At 32.1% G+C, this 25,845-nt stretch overlaps 1 protein-coding gene across 3 annotated transcripts in view; it reads left to right on the top strand.

Annotated features, from left to right (window-relative positions):
• The window catches only part of LOC136034954 (DBH-like monooxygenase protein 2), a 66,218-nt gene that overhangs the window by 31,437 nt on the left and 8,936 nt on the right, over positions 1–25,845 (top strand). The window contains exons 1-2 of one of the 3 annotated variants that reach the window (XM_065716499.1): positions 871–929; positions 19,987–20,131. In XM_065716499.1, the coding sequence (XP_065572571.1) occupies positions 886–929; positions 19,987–20,131 (189 nt within the window). In that variant the 5' untranslated portion in view covers positions 871–885. Of the gene's footprint in view, positions 1–870; positions 930–11,072; positions 11,182–19,986; positions 20,132–25,845 lie in introns of those variants that run through there. The other 2 variants (XM_065716501.1, XM_065716500.1) reach the window with 2 other exon arrangements.

Raw genomic sequence — 25,845 nt, 5'->3', positions numbered from 1 at the left:
AGCGTTTGTTGGATAAAGGTGTGGAATTCTGGGTACCTCCTACCCTACCACCCAGCATCTTTGTTAAAAAGGACAACTGTGTTATTAAAGTGCCTTGGTACAATGTTGTTGGTACAAGAGTTTGTTGGATTCTTAAATTTTGTTTGCTCCTGTTAAAATTCGTGAGTGTTTATTTGTTATTGAAAAAATCAATTAAGAAAATTAAAAAAAAAAAAATAAAAAATAAAACTTGCTATTTTGTGGCGATAATTATGGTTGTGTGATTATTGGAATTAGTAGCAGTTGTATTTGGTTACTTGTATATGGATTCGTTACGGGCAAACCAAACAAGGCCTGTTTCTTTTTTTGTTTGTTTTCTTCCGAGATGGAAAGTCTCATTCTTTTGGTGTTTGTTGTATTCTATTTTGTACTTGTTTAGTTGTTTTTTTTTGTTCTTTTTTGCTTTTGTTTTGTTGTGGAGATGAGGCCATATTACTTTGCTGTTAAACTGTATGAATATGGTTGATAGTGATAGTGGCACCCCGGGCAACTGCCGTCTTTAAAATTTGGAAGCTTCATTTGTGGATTTTGGTAGTATGTTTACGGAGCAGCTCCACCAGAATTATGATATTGGGATTGCTGGTCAATATGTTTCTTGTAATTCAAAGTACCTATTTAAAGATGGTTCGAGGTCCGGGTATAGTGGTGGTGATTCTGAAGATCTCAGAATTTTCCATCTTAACTGCCAGGGTTTGAATTTATCTTTTAATTTTTTAAGCGAGAGATGTGAACTTTCCATTTTTCAGGTTATTGGTCTCACAGAAACATGAGTAGATGAGCATAACTCTGCTCTCTTGGATATTCCAGGGTATACATTTTATCATAGGAGTCGTCAATTTCGACAACATGGAGGAATTGGAGCTTATATACGGAGCGATATCGAGGTTTTGGTAAGAAATGATCTAGTGCTGTATCACGAGATGTTATTGGAGCCACTAATCCCTCAGCTCAGGCTTAAGCCAAGAGATGTTTATGTTGTTGTACTATATAGACCGCCATCTGGCGGCCTTTCTTCATGCTTGGGGACTTTAATATTGACCTTAAAGATATGAATTCGAATACTCCTATTGACATCTTACCGCTTTGAATGTCATATAGTTTATTTACCACTAGTAATATTTGTACGCGTGTTACCACTTTAACGGCAAAGCTACTTGATAATATTTTTTCTAATTCTAAATTTTCAGATCCAGTTTTATTGTTACTGATTTTTCTGACCATTTTGGGATTTCGGCAAGTTTTAAAGTTTGTTTCCTGAGGCAGCAAGGCCCTAGACTGAAAATGAGTATGTTACCTGTGCTCAGCCAGGGTAACCTAGAAAAGTTTAAACAAGAGATTTCTAATGTTGATTGGAATATTGTAGTTGAAAATTTAGAATATATAAATATAAGTTTTCACAGATTTTATGATACATTGATCTCTATTTTGAGTAAAACTTGTATAATGAATCGGACAAGGTCAAGGAAAAAGACACCCAAAAAGCCGTGGTTGTCACCTAGTCTTCTGCGGTGCATAAATAAGAAAGACCAGTTATATAGGGATTCAATAAGGAATTAAAATGATAAAGTTTGCACTAGAATTAATAAAAATTATAGAAATGCTCTTAATAAACTTTTGAGAAACGCGAAGAAAAAATATTTTGAGTGTGAATTTAAAGATACTTGTGGTAACCCATCTAAAACATGGAAAATTATTAAAATTGTTATATCTTCAACAGATCTGGTTCTGCCTGATGAAGCTACTACAAGTGATGGGTTAAAATTGTATGAGCCTGATGTAATATTTAATGCCCTTTCGGAACATTTTGCAACTGTTGGGGCTCGATTTTCTCGTACTACAATAGCTTCTGATAATGATCCTCCGTTTGAGACTTTTATGGGTACTTCTGTCGATGTATCAATGTATCTAAGACCTGTCACTCATGATGAAATTCGTAAGAATATCTTTAAGATGAAAAGTTCTTCGGCTGGGAGTAATTCCATTAGCCTTCTTGTTTTAAAAACCATGTTTCCAAGCATTTCGCATAAATTTACGTCCCTTATTAATGCTTGTTTTAAGCAAGGGAAGTTCCCCAATTGTCTTAAATCGTAGGGATAACTCATGTGCTTAAGGGTGGTAACAGGAATGATTTGGTGAATTATAGACCAATTCCATTATTACCTGTTGTTTCACGAGTCTTAGAAAAATGTATTGATATTAGAATTTATGAGCATTTGGAGCGTCATAAACTTCTACATCCATATCAGTTTGGTTTCAGGAAGGGTCGAACAACAGAAATGGTGATTTCATTTATCTATATATATAAAAATAAGTTGTCTGTGTGTGGATCTGTGGATCAGGTGACGTCATGTTTGTTCGCATATGACGTCTGAATTATTTCACACTAATACAAAAGAAGAAAAAAACTAAAAAAGGTAAAAACTACAAAAAAAACTAAAAAGAAAAAAAAACTAAAAAAGCTAAAAAACTAAAAAAAACTAAAAAAAGGTAAAAATCTAATAACTAAAAAAAACTGAAAAAAATAAAAAAAGGCAAAAACTACAAAAAAATAAAAACTAATAAAAAAACTAAAAAAGCTAAAAAACTAAAAAAACTAAAAAAAACTAAAAAAAGGTAAAAAACTAAAAAAACTAAAAACTAAAAAAGAAAAAAACTAAAAAAAAGGAAAAAACTGAAAAATAAAAAAGAAAAAGAAAACTAAAAAAATATGAATAAATATATATAAAAATAAGTTGTTTGTGGGTTATGTCTGTCTGTCTGTCTGTCGAGTGACGTCGTGTTTGTCCGCATATGACGTCTGAATTATTTCACACTAATACAAAAGAAGAAAAAAAACTAAAAAAGGTAAAAACTACAAAAAAAACTAAAAAGAAAAAAAACTAAAAAAGCTAAAAAACTAAAAAAAACTAAAAAAAGGTAAAAAACTAAAAACTAAAAAAAACTGAAAAAACTAAAAAAAGGCAAAAACTAAAAAAAAAACTAAAAACTAATAAAAAAACTAAAAAAGCTAAAAAACTAAAAAAACTAAAAAAACTAAAAAAAGGTAAAAAACAAAAAAAAACTAAAAACTAAAAAAGAAAAAACTAAAAAAAAGGAAAAAACTGAAAAATAAGAGAAAAAGAAAACTAAAAAAATATTAATAAATATAAAAAATATAAATATAAATCTATATATATAAAAATAAGTTGTCTGTCTGTGGATGTGTGGATGTGTCAGGTGACGTCACCTGAAAAAACTGGATCAGGTGACGTCAAAACTGAAAAAACTAAAAAAAGGCAAAAACTACAAAAAAAACTAAAAACTAATAAAAAAAATAAAAAAGCTAAAAAACTAAAAAAACTATAAAGGTAAAAACCAATAAAAAACTAAAAAAAAACTGAAAAAACTAAAAAAAGGCAAAAACTACAAAAAAAAACTAAAAACTAATAAAAAAAGTAAAAAAGCTAAAAAACTAAAAAAACTAAAAAAAGGTAAAAAACTAAAAAAAATAAAAAATAAAAAAAAACTAAAAAAAAGGAAAAAACTGAAAAATAAGCTAAAATAAAGGTAAAAACCAATAAAAAACTAAAAAGAAAAAAAGGAAAAAACTAATAAATGACGACACTCAAAGAGAAAGTGACCAGGACAAAAGGAATGTTCGATTAGCAATCAACAAAGCACCGGGACACAGGGAGTATAAATGACGACCAGGACATAAGTAAAAAAAAAAAAAACTATCTATATATATAAAAATAAGTTGTCAAACTAAAAAAAGGCAAAAACTACAAAAAAAACTAAAAACTAATAAAAAAGCTAAAAAACTAAAAAAACTAAAAAAAAGGCAAAAACTACAAAAAAAACTAAAAACTAATAAAAAAAATAAAAAAGCTAAAAAACTAAAAAAACTAAAAAAACTAAAAAAAGGTAAAAAACTAAAAAAACTAAAAACTAAAAAAAAACTAAAAAAAAGGAAAAAACTGAAAAATAAGCTAAAATAAAGGTAAAAACCAATAAAAAACTAAAAAAAAACTGAAAAAACTAAAAAAAGGCAAAAACTACAAAAAAACTAAAAACTAATAAAAAAAGGAAAAAACTGAAAAATAAGCTAACATAAAGGTAAAAACCAATAAAAAACTAAAAAGAAAAAAAGGAAAAAACTAAAAAAAATTTTCATCTAAAAAACTAAAAAAAACTAAAAAAGGTAAAAACTAAAAGAACTAAAAAAGAAAAAAATAAATGACGACACTCAAAGAGAAAGCGACCAGGACAAAAGGAATGTTCGATTAGCAATCAACAAAGCACCGGGACATAGGGAGTATAAATGACGACCAGGACATAAGTAAAAAAAAAAATTAACAAAACTAAAAAGAAGGTAAAAACTACAAAAAAACTAAAAAGAAAAAAAAACTAAAAACTAATAAAAAAACTAAAAAATCTAAAAATCTAAATAAACTAAAAAAGAAAAAAAAAGGAAAAAAATAAAGGAGAAAAACAAAACTAAAAAACGAATGTATATACAGACCGGTACACCGGGATACAAATGACGACCGGGACAGAGGGAATATAAATGACGACCGGGACACAGGGACACAACTACAACGGGGACACCGGGGGAAACAGGGGGATATAAATGACGACCGGGACAAAAAAACTAAAAAGAAAAAAAAAACTAAAAACTAATAAAAAAAACTAAAAAATCTAAAAATCTAAATAAGCTAAAAAAGAAAAAAAAAGGAAATAAATAAAGGAGAAAAACAAAACTAAAAAACGAATGTATATACAGACCGGGACACCGGGATACAAATGACGACCGGGACACAGGGAATATAAATGACGACCGGGACACAGGGACACAACTACAACGGGGATACCGGAGGAAACAGGGGGATGTAAATGACGACCGGGACACCGGGACAGGGAATGGTCGATTAGCAATCACCATCAACAAAGCTCAAGAGCAATCATTAGAATCATGAGGTATAGATCTGAATACAGATTGTTTTCCCATGGACCATTATATGTTGCATGTTCAAGAGTCGGTAAACCTGACAATCTATTTATATGCAAAGACAATGGGACAGCAAAGAATGTTGTATATTCGCAAGTTTTACGTAGTTAAAACCATATATATATATATCTATCTATATTCACAGGTGGGACATAGGGACACAACTACAATGGCGCGTAACTATTATGGCGCGTAACGACTTACGCGCGCGGGGGGGCTTGGGGGGGGCGCGAAGCGCCCCCACCAACTAGGTGTTGGGGTGGCGCGAAGCGCCACCCCAACAGCTAGTATAATATAAATTAGCAATCAACAAAGCACCGAGACACAAATGACGACCGGGACACAGGGAGTATAAATGACGACCAGGACATAAGTAAAAAAAAAAAAACTAAAAAAACTAAAAAAATGGTAAAAACTACAAAAAAACTAAAAACTAATAAAAAAACTAAAAAATCTAAAAATCTAAATAAACTAAAAAAGAAAAAAAAGAAAAAAGGAAAAAAATAAAGGAGAAAAACAAAACTAAAAAACGAATGTATATACAGACCGGGACACCGGGATACAAATGACGACCGGGACACAGGGAATATAAATGACGACCGGGACACAGGGACACAACTACAATGGGGACGCCGGGGGGCACAGGGGGATATAAATGACGACCGGGACACCGGGACACAAGGAATATAAATGACGCCCGGGACACTCAAAGAGAAATCACAGACTGGAACACCGGGACACAAATGACGACCGGGACACAGGGAATATAAATGACGACCGGGACACAGGGACATAACTACAAAGGGGACGCCGGGGTGCACAGGGGGATATATAAATGACGATGGCGACTCAGGGAATGGTCGATTAGCAATCACCATCAACAAAGCTCAAGGGCAATCATTAGAATCATGAGGTATAGATCTGAATACGGATTGTTTTCCCATGGACCATTATATGTTGCATTTTCAAGAGTCGGTAAACCTGACAATCTATTTATATGCACAGACAATGGGACAGCAAAGAATGTTGTATATTCGCAAGTTTTACGTAGTTAAAAACATATATATATATCTTCTATATATATAAAAATAAGTTGTCTGTCTGTCTGTGGATGGATCAGGTGACGTCACCTGAAAAAACTGGATCAGGTGACGTCAAAACTGAAAAAACTAAAAAAGGCAAAAACTACAAAAAAAACTAAAAACTAATAAAAAAAATAAAAAAGCTAAAAAACTAAAAAAACTAAAAAAAGGCAAAAACTACAAAAAAAACTAAAAACTAATAAAAAAGCTAAAAAACTAAAAAAACTAAAAAAAGGCAAAAACTACAAAAAAAACTAAAAACTAATAAAAAAAATAAAAAAGCTAAAAAACTAAAAAAACTAAAAAAACTAAAAAAAAGGTAAAAAACGAAAAAAACTAAAAACTAAAAAAAACTAAAAAAAAAGGAAAAAACTGAAAAATAAGCTAAAATAAAGGTAAAAACCAATAAAAAACTAAAAAAAAAACTGAAAAAACTAAAAAAAGGCAAAAACTACAAAAAAAACTAAAAACTAATAAAAAAAGTAAAAAAGCTAAAAAACTAAAAAAACTAAAAAAACTAAAAAAAGGTAAAAAACTAAAAAAAATAAAAAATAAAAAAAAAACTAAAAAAAAGGAAAAAACTGAAAAATAAGCTAAAATAAAGGTAAAAACCAATAAAAAACTAAAAAGAAAAAAAGGAAAAAACTAAAAAAAATTTTCATCTAAAAAACTAAAAAAAACTAAAAAAGGTAAAAACTAAAAGAACTAAAAAAGAAAAAAATAAATGACGAAACTCAAAGAGAAAGCGACCAGGACAAAAGGAATGTTCGATTAGCAATCAACAAAGCACCGGGACACAGGGAGTATAAATGACGACCAGGACATAAGTAAAAAAAAAACTATCTATATATATAAAAATAAGTTGTCTGTGGATCTGTGGATCGTGGATCAGGTGACGTCACCTGAAAAAACTGGATCAGGTGACGTCAAAACTGAAAAAACTAAAAAAAGGCAAAAACTACAAAAAAAAACTAAAAACTAATAAAAAAAATAAAAAAGCTAAAAAACTAAAAAAACTAAAAAAAGGCAAAAACTACAAAAAAAACTAAAAACTAATAAAAAAGCTAAAAAACTAAAAAAACTAAAAAAAGGCAAAAACTACAAAAAAAACTAAAAACTAATAAAAAAAATAAAAAAGCTAAAAAACTAAAACAACTGAAAAAACTAAAAAAAGGTAAAAAACTAAAAAAACTAAAAACTAAAAAAAACTAAAAAAAAGGAAAAAACTGGAAAATAAGCTAAAATAAAGGTAAAAACCAATAAAAAACTAAAAAAAAACTGAAAAAACTAAAAAAAGGCAAAAACTACAAAAAAACTAAAAACTAATAAAAAAAGTAAAAAAGCTAAAATACTAAAAAAACTAAAAAAACTAAAAAAAGGTAAAAAACTAAAAAAAATAAAAAATAAAAAAAAACTAAAAAAAAGGAAAAAACTGAAAAATAAGCTAACATAAAGGTAAAAACCAATAAAAAACTAAAAAGAAAAAAAGGAAAAAACTAAAAAAAATTTTCATCTAAAAAACTAAAAAAAACTAAAAAAGGTAAAAACTAAAAGAACTAAAAAAGAAAAAAATAAATGACGACACTCAAAGAGAAAGCGACCAGGACAAAAGGAATGTTCGATTAGCAATCAACAAAGCACCGGGACACAGGGAGTATAAATGACGACCAGGACATAAGTAAAAAAAAAAATTAACAAAACTAAAAAGAAGTTAAAAACTACAAAAAAACTAAAAAGAAAAAAAAACTAAAAACTAATAAAAAAACTAAAAAATCTAAAAATCTAAATAAACTAAAAAAGAAAAAAAAAGGAAAAAAATAAAGGAGAAAAACAAAACTAAAAAACGAATGTATATACAGACCGGTACACCGGGATACAAATGACGACCGGGACACAGGGAATATAAATGACGACCGGGACACAGGGACACAACTACAACGGGGACACCGGGGGAAACAGGGGGATATAAATGACGACCGGGACAAAAAAACTAAAAAGAAAAAAAAACTAAAAACTAATAAAAAAACTAAAAAATCTAAAAATCTAAATAAGCTAAAAAAGAAAAAAAAAGGAAAAAAATAAAGGAGAAAAACAAAACTAAAAAACGAATGATCTGAATACAGATTGTTTTCCCATGGACCATTATATGTTGCATGTTCAAGAGTCGGTAAACCTGACAATCTATTTATATGCAAAGACAATGGGAGAGCAAAGAATGTTGTATATTCGCAAGTTTTACGTAGTTAAAACCATATATATATGTATATATATATATATATATATATATATATATATATATATATATATATATATATATATATATATATATATATATATATATATATATATATATATATATATATATATATATATATATATATATATATATATATCTATCTATCTATATTCACAGGTGGGACATAGGGACACAACTACAATGGCGCGTAACGACTTACGCGCGCGGGGGGGCTTGGGGGGGCGCGAAGCGCCCCCACCAACTAGGTGTTGGGGTGGCGCGAAGCGCCACCCCAACAGCTAGTATATATATATATATATATATATATATATATATATATATATATATATATATATATATATATATATATATATATATATCTATCTATATTCACAGGTGGGACATAGGGACACAACTACAATGGCGCGTAACTAATATGGCGCGTAACGACTTACGCGCGCGGGGGGGCTTGGGGGGGGCGCGAAGCGCCCCCACCAACTAGGTGTTGGGGTGGCGCGAAGCGCCACCCCAACAGCTAGTTACTACTATAATTAATGATGCTCTTGATAAAAAGCTCAGGGTAGCTGGTATATTTTTGGACTTAATTAAGGCGTTTGACACTGTTGACCATCGAATATTGTTTAAAAAATGTGACTTTTATGGATTAAGGGGTGCTACATTGAGTTTACTTTTTAGTTATCTTCAAAATAGACAGCAGTATGTCAATTTACAAGGATTTTTGTCTAGGAAAAAGGTTGTTAATTGGGGGTTCCCCAAGGATCCGTACTGGGTCCGACTCTGTTTTTAATTTTTATTAATGATTTGCCACATGTTGCGAGAGCTCTGCCCAGAATTGACGACTTTGTGGACAACGGTCCGAGTAAGACCCAGGTTACTATGCCCTTATTTGCTGATGATACAACCTTGGTGTGTGTTGCCCCTACAGAACAACTGCTCATATCAACGATAAATGCAGCAATGAGCAGGATTTGTACATGGCTTAAAATAAACCACCTTGACCTGAATATAGATAAGTCAAATGTTGTTATTTTTCTCGATCTCCGAATTTTTACCCTTGGTTTACGGAAATGATTTCGGAGTGGGGAATTATTAAACGAACAAGGTTCACCAAATACCTCAGAATCAATGTTGATGAAACTCTATCATTTAAAGATCATGTGAAGTCAGTTTCGAAAATATTGTCACGTAACTTAGGTATCATGCGCAAATTAAAACATATTTTTCCCCCAAATGTTCTGCGATTGTTATACTTTTCCCTGATTCACCCATACATTTTGTATTGCTCATCGATTTGGCTTGGTACTTTCTCTTCGATAGTTCGTCCAATCCGTGTGATCCAGAATAATGCTATCCGAGATTTTTGTGGTATTGGGAACCAGGAGTCTTTGAGGTCTGTGTATAGAGATTTAAATATAATGCCTGCAGCTGGATTACGTGATTTTTATATATAAGTATTACAGTGATAGCCTTTCTGATTGTTTTACAGGAATATTTTGTGAGAGGTCTGATGTTCACCACCACATTACTCGGATACGAGGTAATACTGAGGTTCCTCGATTATTTTCAAGTAGGTCTTCTTTTTCACTTATTTACAGAGCTTCAAAACTTTGGAATAAACTGAATATAGATATCAAGGAAATAGGTAGCTTTGGCCAGTTTAAGTCTGGTTTACGTGTGGAGTTGCTCGGTAGGTATACTTTTGAAACAGAACTAAAATAAATTTTCCATAGGTTATGGAAAATTTGTAATATTCGTAATATTTATGTATTTTTTTGTTTGCTATTTTTGTTGTCTTGGGGTCACGCAAGGTAATGTATTGTTTATGTTTTTTTTATTGTTGATGATTTCGGTATATGGTCTCATTCTCCGTATTTTCTCATTCTCCATATTCTCTCTTTATTTTTCTTGAAGTTAGCATAGCCTCGCAAGCTTCGCTTATGTTGTGCTATTGATTAAGAAATGTTTATTTCTAATAAAATTGTTCTACTACTACTACTACTACCCAAGATGGGTTCAGGTGGGACTTGGACCCGCCAGATCCAGGTCCTTCCCAGATATTCATTCCGAGATGAGTCCACATTTTCCAAAATTAAAACATTATATTTTATTTTTCTGTCCTTGGTACTTCAGGCAGCTGTTCTTCAATTTATCCCAACACTTTACTTTACGATGCATAACCAGTTTTGGGAAATATGTCATGTTTCTAGGCTAGAAATCAAATTTATCATGCCAAGTCTAATTTGGATTTCCTTTCGTCAATAAAAACTTACTTCAGATATAAAAGGAGGATAGAAAGTGCACTAATTTTTTATTAACTTATCCAGAAGCTTTTGTTTGCACATGATTGAGACAAATAAAATACAACGAAAACTAAAGTCATTTTAGAATTCCTTCTACTAGTTTTGAATCTGATTTTTATATAGTTTTGTTCATCGACTCTTAGAATACTACCAATAATATTTTTTATTTTACTTATAGCTTGTATTTGTATACCCCGATATTAATTTATAATTACGTTTAAGTCCATTGTAATTTTACCAAAAAACTATCACAATCTCGAAAAAAGTCTTTTTGACATAATTATTTTTCGAAATAACAGATTTCTAAGCAATAATCTTCAACCTTTGCTTAGTTTAGGCTTTATTTTGATAGAAGAGCCATTTACAACGGTTCTGACATCTTCCAGATGTTTGCTTACTAGATAAGAAATTTCAAGCTAGGATAGTTGGGTTCAATTTCCACTTATTATCGTTCTGAAGTTTGATATAAATATAGTAAATTTTGAAGTTAAACAATAGATCTTAGGCTGCAATCATGTAAGTTATCTCTTTATTTTTCCGATTTTATTCTTTGTGGATTTAATTACAAAATGTGTTGAATAGACATTTCCACAGATTCCAATTCGTAACTAAGACTGACAATAACTTTCAAGAAGAAGTAGAAAACTACGAATTAATTTTAAAATATATTGCAAAAAGAAAAAAATACTAAACGTAATTATCTTAATATACATCCCCACAGCAAATTCCCCCCGGAAATCCCCCTCCCAACAATTCCTTCTCCCCCAGAAAATTCTTCCCACTTGTATAATTACGACGAATAAAAAGGATCAAGAAAAGAAGGGATTCTGGAAATTCTACCTGTGTTCAAAACACATTCAGAATATTATAGGCAGCATAACAGCGCTGCCTAAGTAAAGAGCAAAGAGCAAAGCTGCCTAAGTGTGGACTCGATATATTATTTTTTTTTTGCTTTTTTTTCACCAAGGCACTTCGTATTGAAGAATCTGTCATAAATACTTTGAAAGGAGCTCATTAGATCGGAAAATGAAAGTTATAGTGCCATTTTTAAGAGTCAAAAATGATTGAAGGGCAACCAGCCCCTTTATTCCCCAGAGGCATCCAATCAAATTTTTAAGATATTTGTTTTATTCGTAATAGTTGAAAGGTCCAATAACTCTGTCCCTGGGTTCTCAATTCCCCACTGTCTTTGGGTCAAGAGTTGTAAGCTATGTAAGCTATGAAATGTGCACATTGTTTACACATAATGTTTGATATCAGGAAAGAGATTTGACATTTGATATCATGAATGTTTGACACTTGGTGTACAAAAAAAGGTCAAGAGCATTCAGATGATTCATTCAGATAATGTTGAGGGGTATGTTGAACTAAAACAAAACACACTAGGTGCATACAAGTTGTCAAAAAGGGCGTATCTCAGAAATAGCTTAGGGTATTAAGTTGGAACTTTCGGAGAATAATGAGGGGGATGATCAATTTGCCAAAAGGTAGTATTCACACGCTGCTACTATCATTACTACTACAACTATTACTGCTACCCCTACTACAACTACTGTGTGGATTGCAACTACTACTAGGGCTGAGGATATTAAGGGAAAAAATTCAGGAAATGTTAATGAGAAAATTCAACTGAATCAGAATACACTATGTGGATAGAGATTGTCAAAATAAGCTATCACTAATATCTTAGAAACGGGTTACAGTATCAAACTGAAACTCCCTGAGAATGATAACAGGGATGTCTAACTGACAAAAGCCAATATGTTCATACTACTACTGCCAATAATACTACTACAATTATTTATACTGCTTTTACTAACACAGCTACAACTACTGCTACAACTGCTACTACTCCTGCTATTACTACTAACATGAATAACATAAAACTAAAATACTAATAAGGCACAGAGCATGAAAGCGAAAATTCGAAAGAATCTTGAGGAAAAGTTGAACTAAATCAAAAGACTCTCCGTCCATGTGGGCTGTTAAAAGGGTACATCTTAGGAATGGCTTAGGTTATTAATTTGGAACTTTGAGGAAATGATAATGGGTATGATCAATTGGCCGAAAGACAATATGGTCACACTACTACTACTACTACTACTACACACTACTACCACTATGGCTAAGAGTATAAAGGTGAAAACTTCAGGGAATACTGGGGAGGAAGTTGGAGTAAATCAGAACACACTCCGTGCATGCATGTTGTCAAAAGGTCTTATCATTAGTTTCCTAGAAACGGCTTGGATTAGGCCTATGAAGTTGATGCTTGCAAGGCTTATTGCAGGAGATGCCGAACTAGCCAAAGGGCAATATTTGCATGCTCCTACTACTACTTCCACTACTGCTATTGCTACTACTATTAGAACTGCTACTGCTATTACTAAAGCCAAGGGTATCAAGGTAAAAATTTCAGAGGATGTTGAACTAAATCAAAACACACTATGCACATACAGGTTTTCAAAAAGATATATCGGCAATGTCCCAGGAACTTTATCGAGTATTCAGATGAAACTTTCAGTGTATGTTGAGGGAGATGTTGAAAAAAGTCAAAAGGTAATGTGTGGAACTTCCACTAACGCTACTACTACTGCTACATCTATTACTACTACTAAGGCTATGGGTATCAAGGTTAAACATTCAGGGAATGTTTAGGGAGATGTTGAACTAAATAATAACACTCTAAGAGCACGTAGATTGACAAAAGGGTTTATCATCAATATCTAAGGATTGGCTAAGAGCATTAATTAGACACTTTCAGGTCATATTTTGGGGGTTGTTGATCTAAATCAAAACACACTACGTGCATCCAGGTTGCCAAAAGTATGCATGCGCGATTTCTCAGGAACAGCTTGGAATATAAAGTTTATAATTTCAGGGTGTTTTTGAGAGAGATGTTAGACTAACCAAAAGGCACTCGATGCATGCTGCTACTTATTGAAAAGAAACAAAAAAAAACCCAAAACCCAAATACAAAACCCAATACCATAAATCCAAAATGAACACAGATTACAGTAAATAGCCAAATCAAACTCAAAACAAGTAGAGAATGAAAGAAGTAGGGCTGATACCCCGTGTTCTTTCTAAAGACACAACATAATTTGCAATCTACTGAAAACAAAGTATATTTTAAATATTTTCTCTTCCCATAATTTTAACAAATCTTGGGCCTAAAAACCTCGGGCCAATAGTAGCCAAACTTAAAAAAAAGGATTTTGATAACAATTAATGTGCCAAAAGAATTGGCTATTTGTGCTAATTCCAAATATATAATGTTGTTGCACGTAAGTTTAATATTGCATGCAAAACGCCACAAGCCTGAGAAAATTTGCCTGATTTTAGACAAATAGGGTGAACACCCTCAAAAGAGCAGGGGAAATTAATGAAAATCAGACCATTAGATTTAGCATTTAAAGAACCCTACTCTGGAGGTTTCAAGGTTAAAATATGGAATTTTGCATTTTTCCCAGAAAAAAGTCGCGGATGCATGTTTAATTTTTGTCCCCAAGGGTGATCGTATCGAACCGAAGGGTCTAGAGAATCAGAAGAGGGCCTATTTGCACAGAGATTGGAAATTCTAGAGCCCTTTTACAGTTACCAAAAAGATTATACCACGGGAAATTGGCATTTTCTGTCATTTTTTGGTATTAAACTGCTATTTTACCACGTGGCATGTTGTGTCGATTGTAAATTCTGAGATAGACAGTCGATTTAAAAGCATCAATAAACTACAAATTGGGGTTCTTTGTTGGGTAGTAAGTAATGCCGTACGATTGCATATTCGATCCTGAAAAGTTTCGTAGTCTATATAGGTAAAGATGCTTCAGACTGGAAAACCTTCTTATGTTCGCCTAGTTGATGATAGCCAGAATTTTTTTTGCGAACAAAGCTTGATGAACTTTTGAAAACATTCTTCACTTAAACTATTGCTTGTTTATTTGGAGTAAAGAGTTTACCTGTCAATTTTAAATTTGCTTGGTTCTGACTTGGAGTTTGACTCCTTGTTATTAAAATCAAAGTAGAAAACAAATTGTCCTTTAAAGGTGGGCTGATCCAAATATGTGTCTTAAAATCAATGAAAGAAGATTAGTCTCAGTCAGTAATTGACACTAAAAGTGACCAGAGAGTCGTTAAAATCTACTGCCCCCTAGTTAGTTTTGTTATAGATTACTCTAATCGGTACCCTGAAAGTAATCACTCCAGCTTCTTTGTCCCAGCCTGTTATCCCTCTGCACTTACATCATTCGGGAACTCTTCCACAGTTGTTACCAATCCTATATTTTAGAGTTATTTTCTATTATTTTATATTACCCTGCTTTGATAACTTCCCTAAAATCACGAAAAAACTTAAAAAAAAAATGAAAAACAAATACTATAGGATGTTCTACACCACAATTCTGCTTATATTTTTGAGTATAGGTAAGAAATTCCAAAATTCCTTGTTTTCTAACTTATTTTTATTTGTCATACTTTCTCTTTGGCTGCTCATTTTTGCATATGGGGGAATGTTCTGCGGGAGGAAATCTTCCATAGAGGGAATTTTTCGGGGAGAATTTTCAGCAGGGAAATTTTTCACGGGGGAATTTTCCGAGGGAGTACGGCTATCACCAAACTTCATATATTTGTAGATATAGGGCTTGAAGCCTAAATAATAGAGTACTATTACATGCTGAATTCAATGGTGAAATTTCTATCAAGGCCATTCGCCATTTTAAGGATGTTTTTACTCTTAATAGGTGGGTCCATAGCTTTTGGTGGGTAATTTTAAAGTTAACGAAGTTTGTATATTTGAAATCACCATTAGTGCACGATTTTTTTAGTGCACGATTGTTATCGACGCTGCTGTTTTTAGGGTTTTGGTTACTATTAGCACTTTTCGCTCCATACATACAATTCGTTACTACCATCCGCGAAATATAAAAAAAAAGTTAAGCATTGACAAAATCAAAGTTCCTGGTTTCACTAGCCTCCCCCTCCTAGCATAATTTCCTGACGGGACTCACAAATTGCCAACCTCCTCCATCCTCTCTATCTTTAGGCCGGTGAGCATACAATTGAAATATTTCTATTAAAATAAAAAAAATTCTGTAATAAGAGGGGAGATATCAACCTATATTGCTGTACCATCCTCCAACTTCCTTCTATGTTTGTTCAAAGGCTCATGGGAGCTACATAATTTGGACACTAAAATATACTTTCTGAAACACCAAACACACTACCACCTACACAATGACCCACCGGCCATCTCCCATAATAGGTGATACATTATACATCTCCGTATATAAATGTATTAAACATCAAATGAGTGAACTTAGTTATTAAGCTTCAAATAAACGTCTATATTGACAATTTCGTCTATATAAAACAACGTCTTATATAATATAAAACATTATATAAAACGACGTCTATATAACAACGCCTATATAAACGAATTTCTTAGGAACGAATTTGCCATCACGCAGCATTGCTGCCTTTCAAGCTGGGAAAGTTAATGTATGGTTTTTCGATACTTTTAAATCTATTGGCTATCTCAGACTTTTCAATCGATACCAACTTGGCCGTCTTTGGGGCAAAATTATAGCTTCGTGCTACAAAAAAGACTTACTTTCCTGTGACAGAATCTGTTTGGCTTCTTAAAAATGCTACTAAAACTTCTAATTCCCTTCAAATGAGCACGCCCTCAATTTTCCACTAGGGAAAAAAAATTAAAAAGTATCTCTGATTTTTTTTTCAGAAAAAAAAACACAAAATCCCACATTTTGTGGTAACTCGCTTTTTTAGCGAGTTAGCGCTTTTTTTTCGTATATTTCTCACATAAAATTCTCTTAGATTATTAACAAAACAAATAATTTTTCGAAAATAAAAGTAAAAAACCAACTCTAAAACTTACAACCAACAGAAATTATGGTGCATTTTAGGAGGCTGCCCCATCTTCAATCCCACAATCTCTGCACAAAAGTTTTATAGGGCTTTAAAAATAGTTATCCCAGTTCAACGGCTCTCGTGCTTGAGCAATCGTTATTAAAGAATTGGGGAAAATTTTCTAACTTTAGCATAAAGAGCGGAAGGTTGAGTAGGTGACAGTTCCCTGATATAACAAAAAATTATGTTCATGTTATTCTTTTTGTTTTATTCCATTGCTTTCACACAAAAAGATAATGATAAATATGGCTCTAAGAGTTTTAATTAAATCTGTTCTCATTGTCTATAATTCTCAGAAATTTGCCGTGAAAGTTGGAATTAGAATAGATAGCGCTAGTTGTCATCAATACTGAGCTGCGAAATGTACTTGAAATATAAATAAAATATATATAATAAATTTTATTGATATCATTCAATAACGAATTTATAACAAATATAATGAAAAATTCGTTTCAAGTTCTTCTGTTTCTTGATAGTTCTCTACAAGGGTTTATTTTGCCTGAATTTTTTACTAAATCCTCAGAAAATTCAAATGGAGCTTATTTCTCAACCACAACCTCACAAAAAAGGTAATAGAACACTTTGAAGTATAACATCCGGAGAACATGTACACGTAAAACAAATTAAATGATCTAAAGATCAATTTTTCTTCGTTAAAGCGAATTTTTTTTCTCTTTCAGTATTAAAATTCAGATAGGATTTTTTGTTCGAAATTGCCCATAAGATATGTATTGAGGAATTACCATAAGAATACAGAGCTTGCTCGATGTTCCAAATCCAGTGTTTTAATTAGCCATTTTAATATACATTTAAATCAAGCTGATAGTCTTAATTTAAGGTACCAAGAACAGTGAAAATGAAATCTGATTGTTGGCATTGGTTTATATAAACTTATATTAAAATAGACATATAAAATTCATATAGGCTATATCAAATAAATTAGGAAAAATAGGGAATACCAATTTAAACGAGAAAAAATTCGTTTGCATTTGTGCAGTTTTTGGTATTAGTAGGCACCAAATTAAAAAAAAAAGTTTGAAATATCAGGAAAAATAGTCTAAAAACACATGGCTTCAAACAACTTTAGAAGGTGTAGTTGTCTTTGAAAACCCAATAAATTTTTGAAATTTACGAACAAAAAGCCTTGTTAAATTCAACCGATTAACCATAGAAAAATAGCGAAATGCAAAATAGCAAAATAGCTATGTAACTATTTGTATTAATATAGATTTAATTACTAAGGATTTACTTACTTAAAAAAATAGCCTGGCACCAGAGATTATTTTTTATTTATCTCGCTACTTAGCCGTAAATTCTCAGTCCTAGAGAAGTTTACAGTCCAAAAAAGTTTGGGTTCACCAGAAAGAAATATATTTAGTCCCCCCCTCACTTCCTTTTCCACCACTACCTGAAAGTTCAAACTCCATCCCTCGAGCCACTCCTGAGATACCTGCAACCATGGCATTTTTATAACTTGAATACATAAAGTGTCTTTTCAACTAGCTTTGCCTTGTTCCCTAAAGTAAATTATGAATCCACTTGCCCTCCTCTCCCTCAAGACTATGAAAGCGTTAATTTCGTATCTCAAGCCTTTCTCAAGATATCGCATAAAATCTATTTGGATAAGTTGGCAACACATGGTGTATTTTGATTCCCCGTGCTACTGAACAGTGCATAGATTTTACGTAAGATTGAAGCCTATTGTACAAAAATGTTTTGGTGGATTCAAAGTAAAAAATGATTAGCCCCTTCCCTATTCCAGAGCACAAAATTTCCCCTTGCCCACCCTACAGTATCGCCCCACCCAAAACGCCCTTCCTGCACCTTCTCCACATCTTTCCTTTCCCAGCCGTACCTAAACGGTTCAGCTCTGTTCCTCAAGCCGTTCCTGAAATATTGCAGATATACTATTGCGAAAACCTGGATACAACTTACATTCTTTCGATTCACCTCTCTATGCTCCCTAAGTCAAAATTTGAAGTTTATTTCAACTCCTCCCTCCAACATTCCCTTAGTTTGAAATCGGTCCCCAAGAAAAGCCTGATCCATCAGACATAACTTGGAAACTGTGTGTGTTTTTTACAGTGTGCCCTTGGGAAACTTTGAGAACCCTTAAGAGCTTATCGGACAAAAAAGGCCAAACATGACTCACTTTTCTTTTGAAACCTATTTGTGTGTGAACATTGGATAATTTACGTAATTTATTGCGATTTAGGACCCCTCGACGTTTTTGGACAAAATGGCCATTTCAAAATTCGACCCAAGATCATGGAGGCTACAGGAGACTAGGTGCAAAAGAAAAAAAAATACTGACGTAGCAGAAAAGGGAACAGGAGGGAGGCCGGTTGCACTCCAATCACTTTCGATAAATTAAAAGGGCACTAGAACCTTCAATTTACAATCGAATGAATCCTCTTCCAAGCATCTACGAACTCTGCTTTTATTGCGAAGTGGCCAAGGAAAAAAAAAATGTTTTTTCGCTGTTTCCTGATCTTATGTAGGAACCAATATTCTTTTTTCTAATTTTTCTTTCTGCGTTTGGGTCCTCTTAGCCCAAAGACTTAAGGCTGAAGTTTCAAATATATAATAAAAGGTTTTTAGCATCTTTTTTCGGCTTCATCTTTGTTGAAGTTGTGCACACCTCACCAGAAACAAGGGATTTTCTCGATTAGTTTCCATGTTGCCCAAGGAGAAACGGTTGTAGGTTTCAAAATAGGCAGGAACAAAAATCTTTAGACCCGCTTTCGCGCCCTATAGCCTGACAGTTCCGAGCCAGTCGCATGGCCAAAGTCAAACAAGTCCCCTTTTTCCGTTGTAAGCCCATGTGTAGGTACTTGGTAATTGGCATTATCTACGGTCCTTTCCTCAGGGGCTGTGGGATCATTCTATACCCGTCTGTATATTTATTGAAACTTTCCACTATTCTGAAAAAATAGCTATTGAATTTTTTTCTGTAGCTACATCATCTAAAAATTACGATATGATGTGTTAGGGGTTGGGGGTCACGACGAGGGGGGCTGGTGGAAAAGTACAGAATTGGGACTGGTTGCCCTCTTATTAATTTTGACTCTTAGGAAGAAACTAGAACTTCCAATATCTGATCGAACGAGTTTTCTCTCAAGTCTGTAAAAACCTCCTTTCTGTAAGGAGGAAAAAACACAAAAGCACATTATAGGCACGAGTCTATTTACATAGGCGGCGCAATAGCACTGCCTCTGATTATTTTAAGGCAAATGACCTAGGTTATGTGCAAGAAACTTTATTAAATTTGGCTTAAATTGAGAGGATCTGTTTTTAAACTGCGCCACAATGTGTCCATCGAAAGTTTTCAGTACAATATCGAATAAACTCCCGTAAACTAATCTACTTTGTAAATGAAGCTTATTGTTTTCATTATAGGAAGAATATTCTATCTTTTTTGGCTATCTGTTGCATCGCTGGAGCAGTGCCTGTAAGCAATGATGGAAAAAATTCCGTTATTGTAAATGATCAGTATCAATTTGAATGGTCAGTGTCTGGTGAAGATATTTATTTTACTGTAACAGTAAGTAATTTCCCTTCTCTATTGACTTTACGATGACTTCATATTCACTATTCTACTCAGTGACATACCTTTGACTTAAGTAAACGTAGATAATATGAAAGCAATAGAGCTATAAGATAGATATAAGCTATATATATATATATATATATATATATATATATATATATATATATATATATATATATATATATATATATATATATATATATATATATATATATATATATATATATATACATATATATATATATATATATATATATATATATATATATATATATATATATGTATATATATATATATATATATATATATATATATATATATATATATATATATATATATATATATATATATATATATATATATATATATATATATATATATATATATATATATATATATATATATATATACTTGTGCCGGGGCACAATTGCGTGTCCTGGTGCAGGGCAGGCTTCTATATATGGATTCTCATTGTCGCTTGTCTTCTAACCGCAGGCAATTTGAGCCTTTTTCTTGATGTCATGACACCACGACAGGTTCGATACAGCCACTCGGTGAAAAATATGAATTCTTTCTTAAAGAAGGTGGCTTCACCACCTGGCCCCGGCACTCGGCATGCGGCCGGCTTCTATATATGGATTCTCACTGTTGCTTGTCTTCTAACTGCAGGCAATTCGAGACTTTTCTTGATTTCATGACGTCATCAAAGGTTCGATACAGCCACCCTGTGAAAAATATGAATTCTTTCTTAAAGTTCATTAAAAAAAATTTCTTAAAAGTACCTATTTAGATCGTTTTTGTGGCCAGTCATCGTTGTTCTTTGTTTTTCGGCCTTAGATTTCGCTGTTCATTTTCGTTCATCTTTACCTCAGAAAGTTTTATTTTGTGGCCAGTCATCGCTGTTCCCTGTTTTGCAACGGTAGATTTAACTGTTCATTTTTGTTCATCTTTATCTCAGAAAGTTTTGTTTCATGGCCAGTCATCGCTGTTTCTTGTTTTCCAACCGTAGATTTCATTGTCCATTTTCGTTCACCTATACCTCAGAAAGCTTTTCCCACGCCTTTTGCTTTAGCAGTAGATTCATACATATCTCACTTAATTTCTTAACCACAGATCACTGTTCAAAATTTCGTGTTCAAAAATTTCGTTTATAATTCAATGTGATTCTCACTATCGTTTGTTCCATGTCGTTTTCTTTAGCTGTTGCGACTTTCCCTTTCATAAGTTTTCTGATCACATTTATCCGCGCTTTGCTTTCACCAATCAGCCTCTTAAACATTTTAAATGACTTAAATTCGAATTAGTGCCTTTGTAAAATTACGATTATTGTGTTGCGGAGCAACACTACTGCTTTCGTAGTTTTTTTTTTTTTTCACCGTGATCAGCGACCTGTAGCTCCGAAGTGGTAAGAGTTAAAAATTTGAGATTTTTCAGAGGGAAGGGAAACGTGAAACAGAGTAAAAAAGTTCCAGAGAAGTTCCTAAAATTTCTAACAGTTTTCCATAAAAAAAAATAAAACCGTTTTTTCTTAGAAACTCTGCGTTCGATGTTTGGTGTCAAGTTAAGACGACCCTAGCTTCGGAAATAAACTTGTTAGAAATACAGTTATGCTGAGCTCATGTAGAACTTTCATTTGTCTCTTCGAGAACCGGAGCACAAAATTCCGTAGCTCTTACAGATTTCCCGGAAATAATTCCGGAAAAGTCCATCTCGTTCCGATTTTTTTTGGAATTTTCTCAAATTTTCGATTTTGATGTTTCTTATATTTTTATCGAGTAGTGCTATGAAAAGTATGCAAGAAGAAGTGAAGTGTTCTATATAGCAAGTTGCTTCGTTCTCTAAGAAATAATTTCCGAAGTTTCGACGTTCTAGAGGTAACTTCTGTTCTGGACTAGCTAGAATTTTTTTTCCAACGCGGTTCGACAGGTCTCGATCTCCTAACAACTGAAGCTTACAATAGTTTCTCCGAAATAAAATTCCTTCTTTGGGTTTTTCTATTTGGAAGTTTTGTCATGCCCTCGGGACAATTTAAATTTTTTGGTGAATTTGGTTTGTTTTATATTTTCCTAGCTTAGACCATCAAAAGTTAAGCAGAAAACTATAAGACGTTATTTCCGTATCTCTTTCGGATTTCCCGGAAATAATTCCCGAAATGTGCGTCTCGAAACATAATACTTCGAATTGGCGTCAAGTTAAGACGGCCCTAGTTTCGGAAGTAAACGTTTTAGAGATAAAATTTTACCAAACTCAGTTTAGTAGGAGCTCGAAATAAAACCATATCAAAGATGCTTCAAGATAACAATCGAAGCCGCATTAGAAAAATGTCCTCTGAAGGACATAATGGAGACTGTTGCTCCGCAACTGTGTCCCGTAGGGCACAGTTGCACGTGTTGCTCCGCAACTGTGCCCTAAGGAACAGGGCACAGTTGCTGCAACACTTCCCGTTGCACAGGCAACGGAGGTCTAGTTTGTTATTGGACCTTTAACTTTTGCCACGGTTTGTCTTTTGTCATTAAGAAAAACATAAGGCCGAACCTTTCTTTTCTAGCAGAGGCTGACGCAGTATCGGGTTCTTGGTTAATGTACTTAAAAACTCTAATGTTGTTATTTATACCTATATCATTGCTTGGAGCTTTTATAAAATGTTGAACGTCAACTTTTGCCCTTGTTTGTCTATTGTCCTTATGAAATACAGACCGCAGAAACTTAATTTTTTTTTAACAAAGGCATGGTAAGCATTTATGACCTTATCCATGTCAAAATCCCAATCTCCATTGTCATAACTATCGTTTTCAATCTTGGCGCATTTTGACTCCGTTGTCACTTATCTTCTAATCATATTTTTCTTTTTTCTTCACTTCGGATTTTCATTACTTCAAACAATTTGCCAATACCCTTTACTTTAGCTTATATGCATATATATATATATATATATATATATATATATACTAGCTGTTGGGGTGGCGCTTCGCGCCACCCCAACACCTAGTTGGTGGGGGCGCTTCGCGCCCCCCCCAAGCCCCCCCGCGCGCGTAAGTCGTTACGCGCCATAATAGTTACGCGCCATTGTAGTTGTGTCCCTATGTCCCACCTGTGAATATAGATATATATATATATATATGGTTTTAACTACGTAAAACTTGCGAATATACAACATTCTTTGCTGTCCCATTGTCTTTGCATATAAATAGATTGTCAGGTTATCCCCCTGTTTCCCCCGGTGTCCCCGTTGTAGTTGTGTCCCTGTGTCCCGGTCGTCATTTATATTCCCTGTGTCCCGGGTCCCGGTCATCATTTGTATCCCGGTGTCCCGGTCTGTATATACATTCGTTTTTTAGTTTTGTTTTTCTCCTTTATTTTTTTCCTTTTTTTTTCTTTTTTAGCTTATTTAGATTTTTAGATTTTTTAGTTTTTTTTATTAGTTTTTAGTTTTTATTTCTTTTTAGTTTTTTTGTCCCGGTCGTCATTTATATCCCCCTGTTTCCCCCGGTGTCCCCGTTGTAGTTGTGTCCCTGTGTCCCGGTCGTTATTTATATTCCCTGTGTCCCGGTCGTCATTTGTATCCCGGTGTACCGGTCTGTATATACATTCGTTTTTTAGTTTTGTTTTTCTCCTTTATTTTTTTCCTTTTTTTTTCTTTTTTAGTTTATTTAGATTTTTAGATTTTTTAGTTTTTTTATTAGTTTTTAGTTTTTTTTTCTTTTTAGTTTTTTTGTAGTTTTTACCTTCTTTTTAGTTTTGTTAATTTTTTTTTTTACTTGTGTCCTGGTCGTCATTTATACTCCCTGTGTCCCGGTGCTTTGTTGATTGCTAATCGAACATTCCTTTTGTCCTGGTCGCTTTCTCTTTGAGTGTCGTCATTTATTTTTTTCTTTTTTAGTTCTTTTAGTTTTTACCTTTTTTAGTTTTTTTTTAGTTTTTAGTTTTTTTAGTTTTTTACCTTTTTTTAGTTTTTTTAGTTTTTTAGCTTTTTTATTTTTTTTATTAGTTTTTAGTTTTTTTGTAGTTTTTGCCTTTTTTTTTAGTTTTTTGTCCTGGTCGCTTTCTCTTTGAGTGTCGTCATTTATTAGTTTTTTCCTTTTTTTTTTTAGTTTTTTATTGGTTTTTACCTTTATTTTAGCTTATTTTTCAGTTTTTTCCTTTTTTTTAGTTTTTTTTTATTTTTTATTTTTTTTAGTTTTTTACCTTTTTTTAGTTTTTTTAGTTTTTTTAGTTTTTTAGCTTTTTTACTTTTTTTATTAGTTTTTAGTTTTTTTTTGTAGTTTTTGCCTTTTTTTAGTTTTTTCAGTTTTTTTTTTAGTTTTTTATTGGTTTTTACCTTTATAGTTTTTTTAGTTTTTTAGCTTTTTTATTTTTTTTATTAGTTTTTAGTTTTTTTTGTAGTTTTTGCCTTTTTTTAGTTTTTTCAGTTTTGACGTCACCTAATCCAGTTTTTTCAGGTGACGTCACCTGACACATCCATCCACACATCCATCCACACATCCACAGACAGACAACTTATTTTTATATATATAGAAGATAGATAGATATATATATATATATATCTATATATATAAAAATAAGTTGTCTGTGTGTGGATCTGTGGATCAGGTGACGTCATGTTTGTTCGCATATGACGTCTGAATTATTTCACACTAATACAAAAGAAGAAAAAAACTAAAAAAGGTAAAAACTACAAAAAAAACTAAAAAGAAAAAAAAACTAAAAAAGCTAAAAAACTAAAAAAAACTAAAAAAGGGTAAAAATCTAATAACTAAAAAAAACTGAAAAAAATAAAAAAAAGGCAAAAACTACAAAAAAAATAAAAACTAATAAAAAAACTAAAAAAGCTAAAAAACTAAAAAAAACTAAAAAAAAACTAAAAAAAGGTAAAAAACTAAAAAAAACTAAAAACTAAAAAAGAAAAAAACTAAAAAAAAGGAAAAAACTGAAAAATAAAAGAGAAAAAGAAAACTAAAAAAATATGAATAAATATATATAAAAATAAGTTGTTTGTGGGTTATGTCTGTCTGTCTGTCTGTCGAGTGACGTCGTGTTTGTCCGCATATGACGTCTGAATTATTTCAGACTAATACAAAAGAAGAAAAAAAACTAAAAAAGGTAAAAACTACAAAAAAAACTAAAAAGAAAAAAAACTAAAAAAGCTAAAAAACTAAAAAAAACTAAAAAAAGGTAAAAAACTAAAAATTAAAAAAAACTGAAAAAACTAAAAAAAGGCAAAAACTAAAAAAAAACTAAAAACTAATAAAAAAACTAAAAAAGCTAAAAAACTAAAAAAACTAAAAAAACTAAAAAAAGGTAAAAAAAAAAAAAAAAAACTAAAAACTAAAAAAGAAAAAACTAAAAAAAAGGAAAAAACTGAAAAATAAGAGAAAAAGAAAACTAAAAAAATATTAATAAATATAAAAAATATAAATATAAATATAATATAAATTAGCAATCAACAAAGCACCGAGACACAAATGACGACCGGGACACAGGGAGTATAAATGACGACCAGGACATAAGTAAAAAACAAAACTAAAAAAACTAAAAAAATGGTAAAAACTACAAAAAAACTAAAAACTAATAAAAAAACTAAAAAATCTAAAAATCTAAATAAACTAAAAAAGAAAAAAAAGAAAAAAGGAAAAAAATAAAGGAGAAAAACAAAACTAAAAAACGAATGTATATACAGACCGGGACACCGGGATACAAATGACGACCGG

The sequence above is a fragment of the Artemia franciscana genome, chromosome 13 (assembly GCF_032884065.1).
Source record: "Artemia franciscana chromosome 13, ASM3288406v1, whole genome shotgun sequence".
Taxonomy (NCBI): Eukaryota; Metazoa; Arthropoda; class Branchiopoda; order Anostraca; family Artemiidae; genus Artemia; species Artemia franciscana.
The sequence above is the reverse complement of the archived record's forward strand: the minus strand, read 5'-3'. Positions and strand labels throughout refer to the sequence as shown.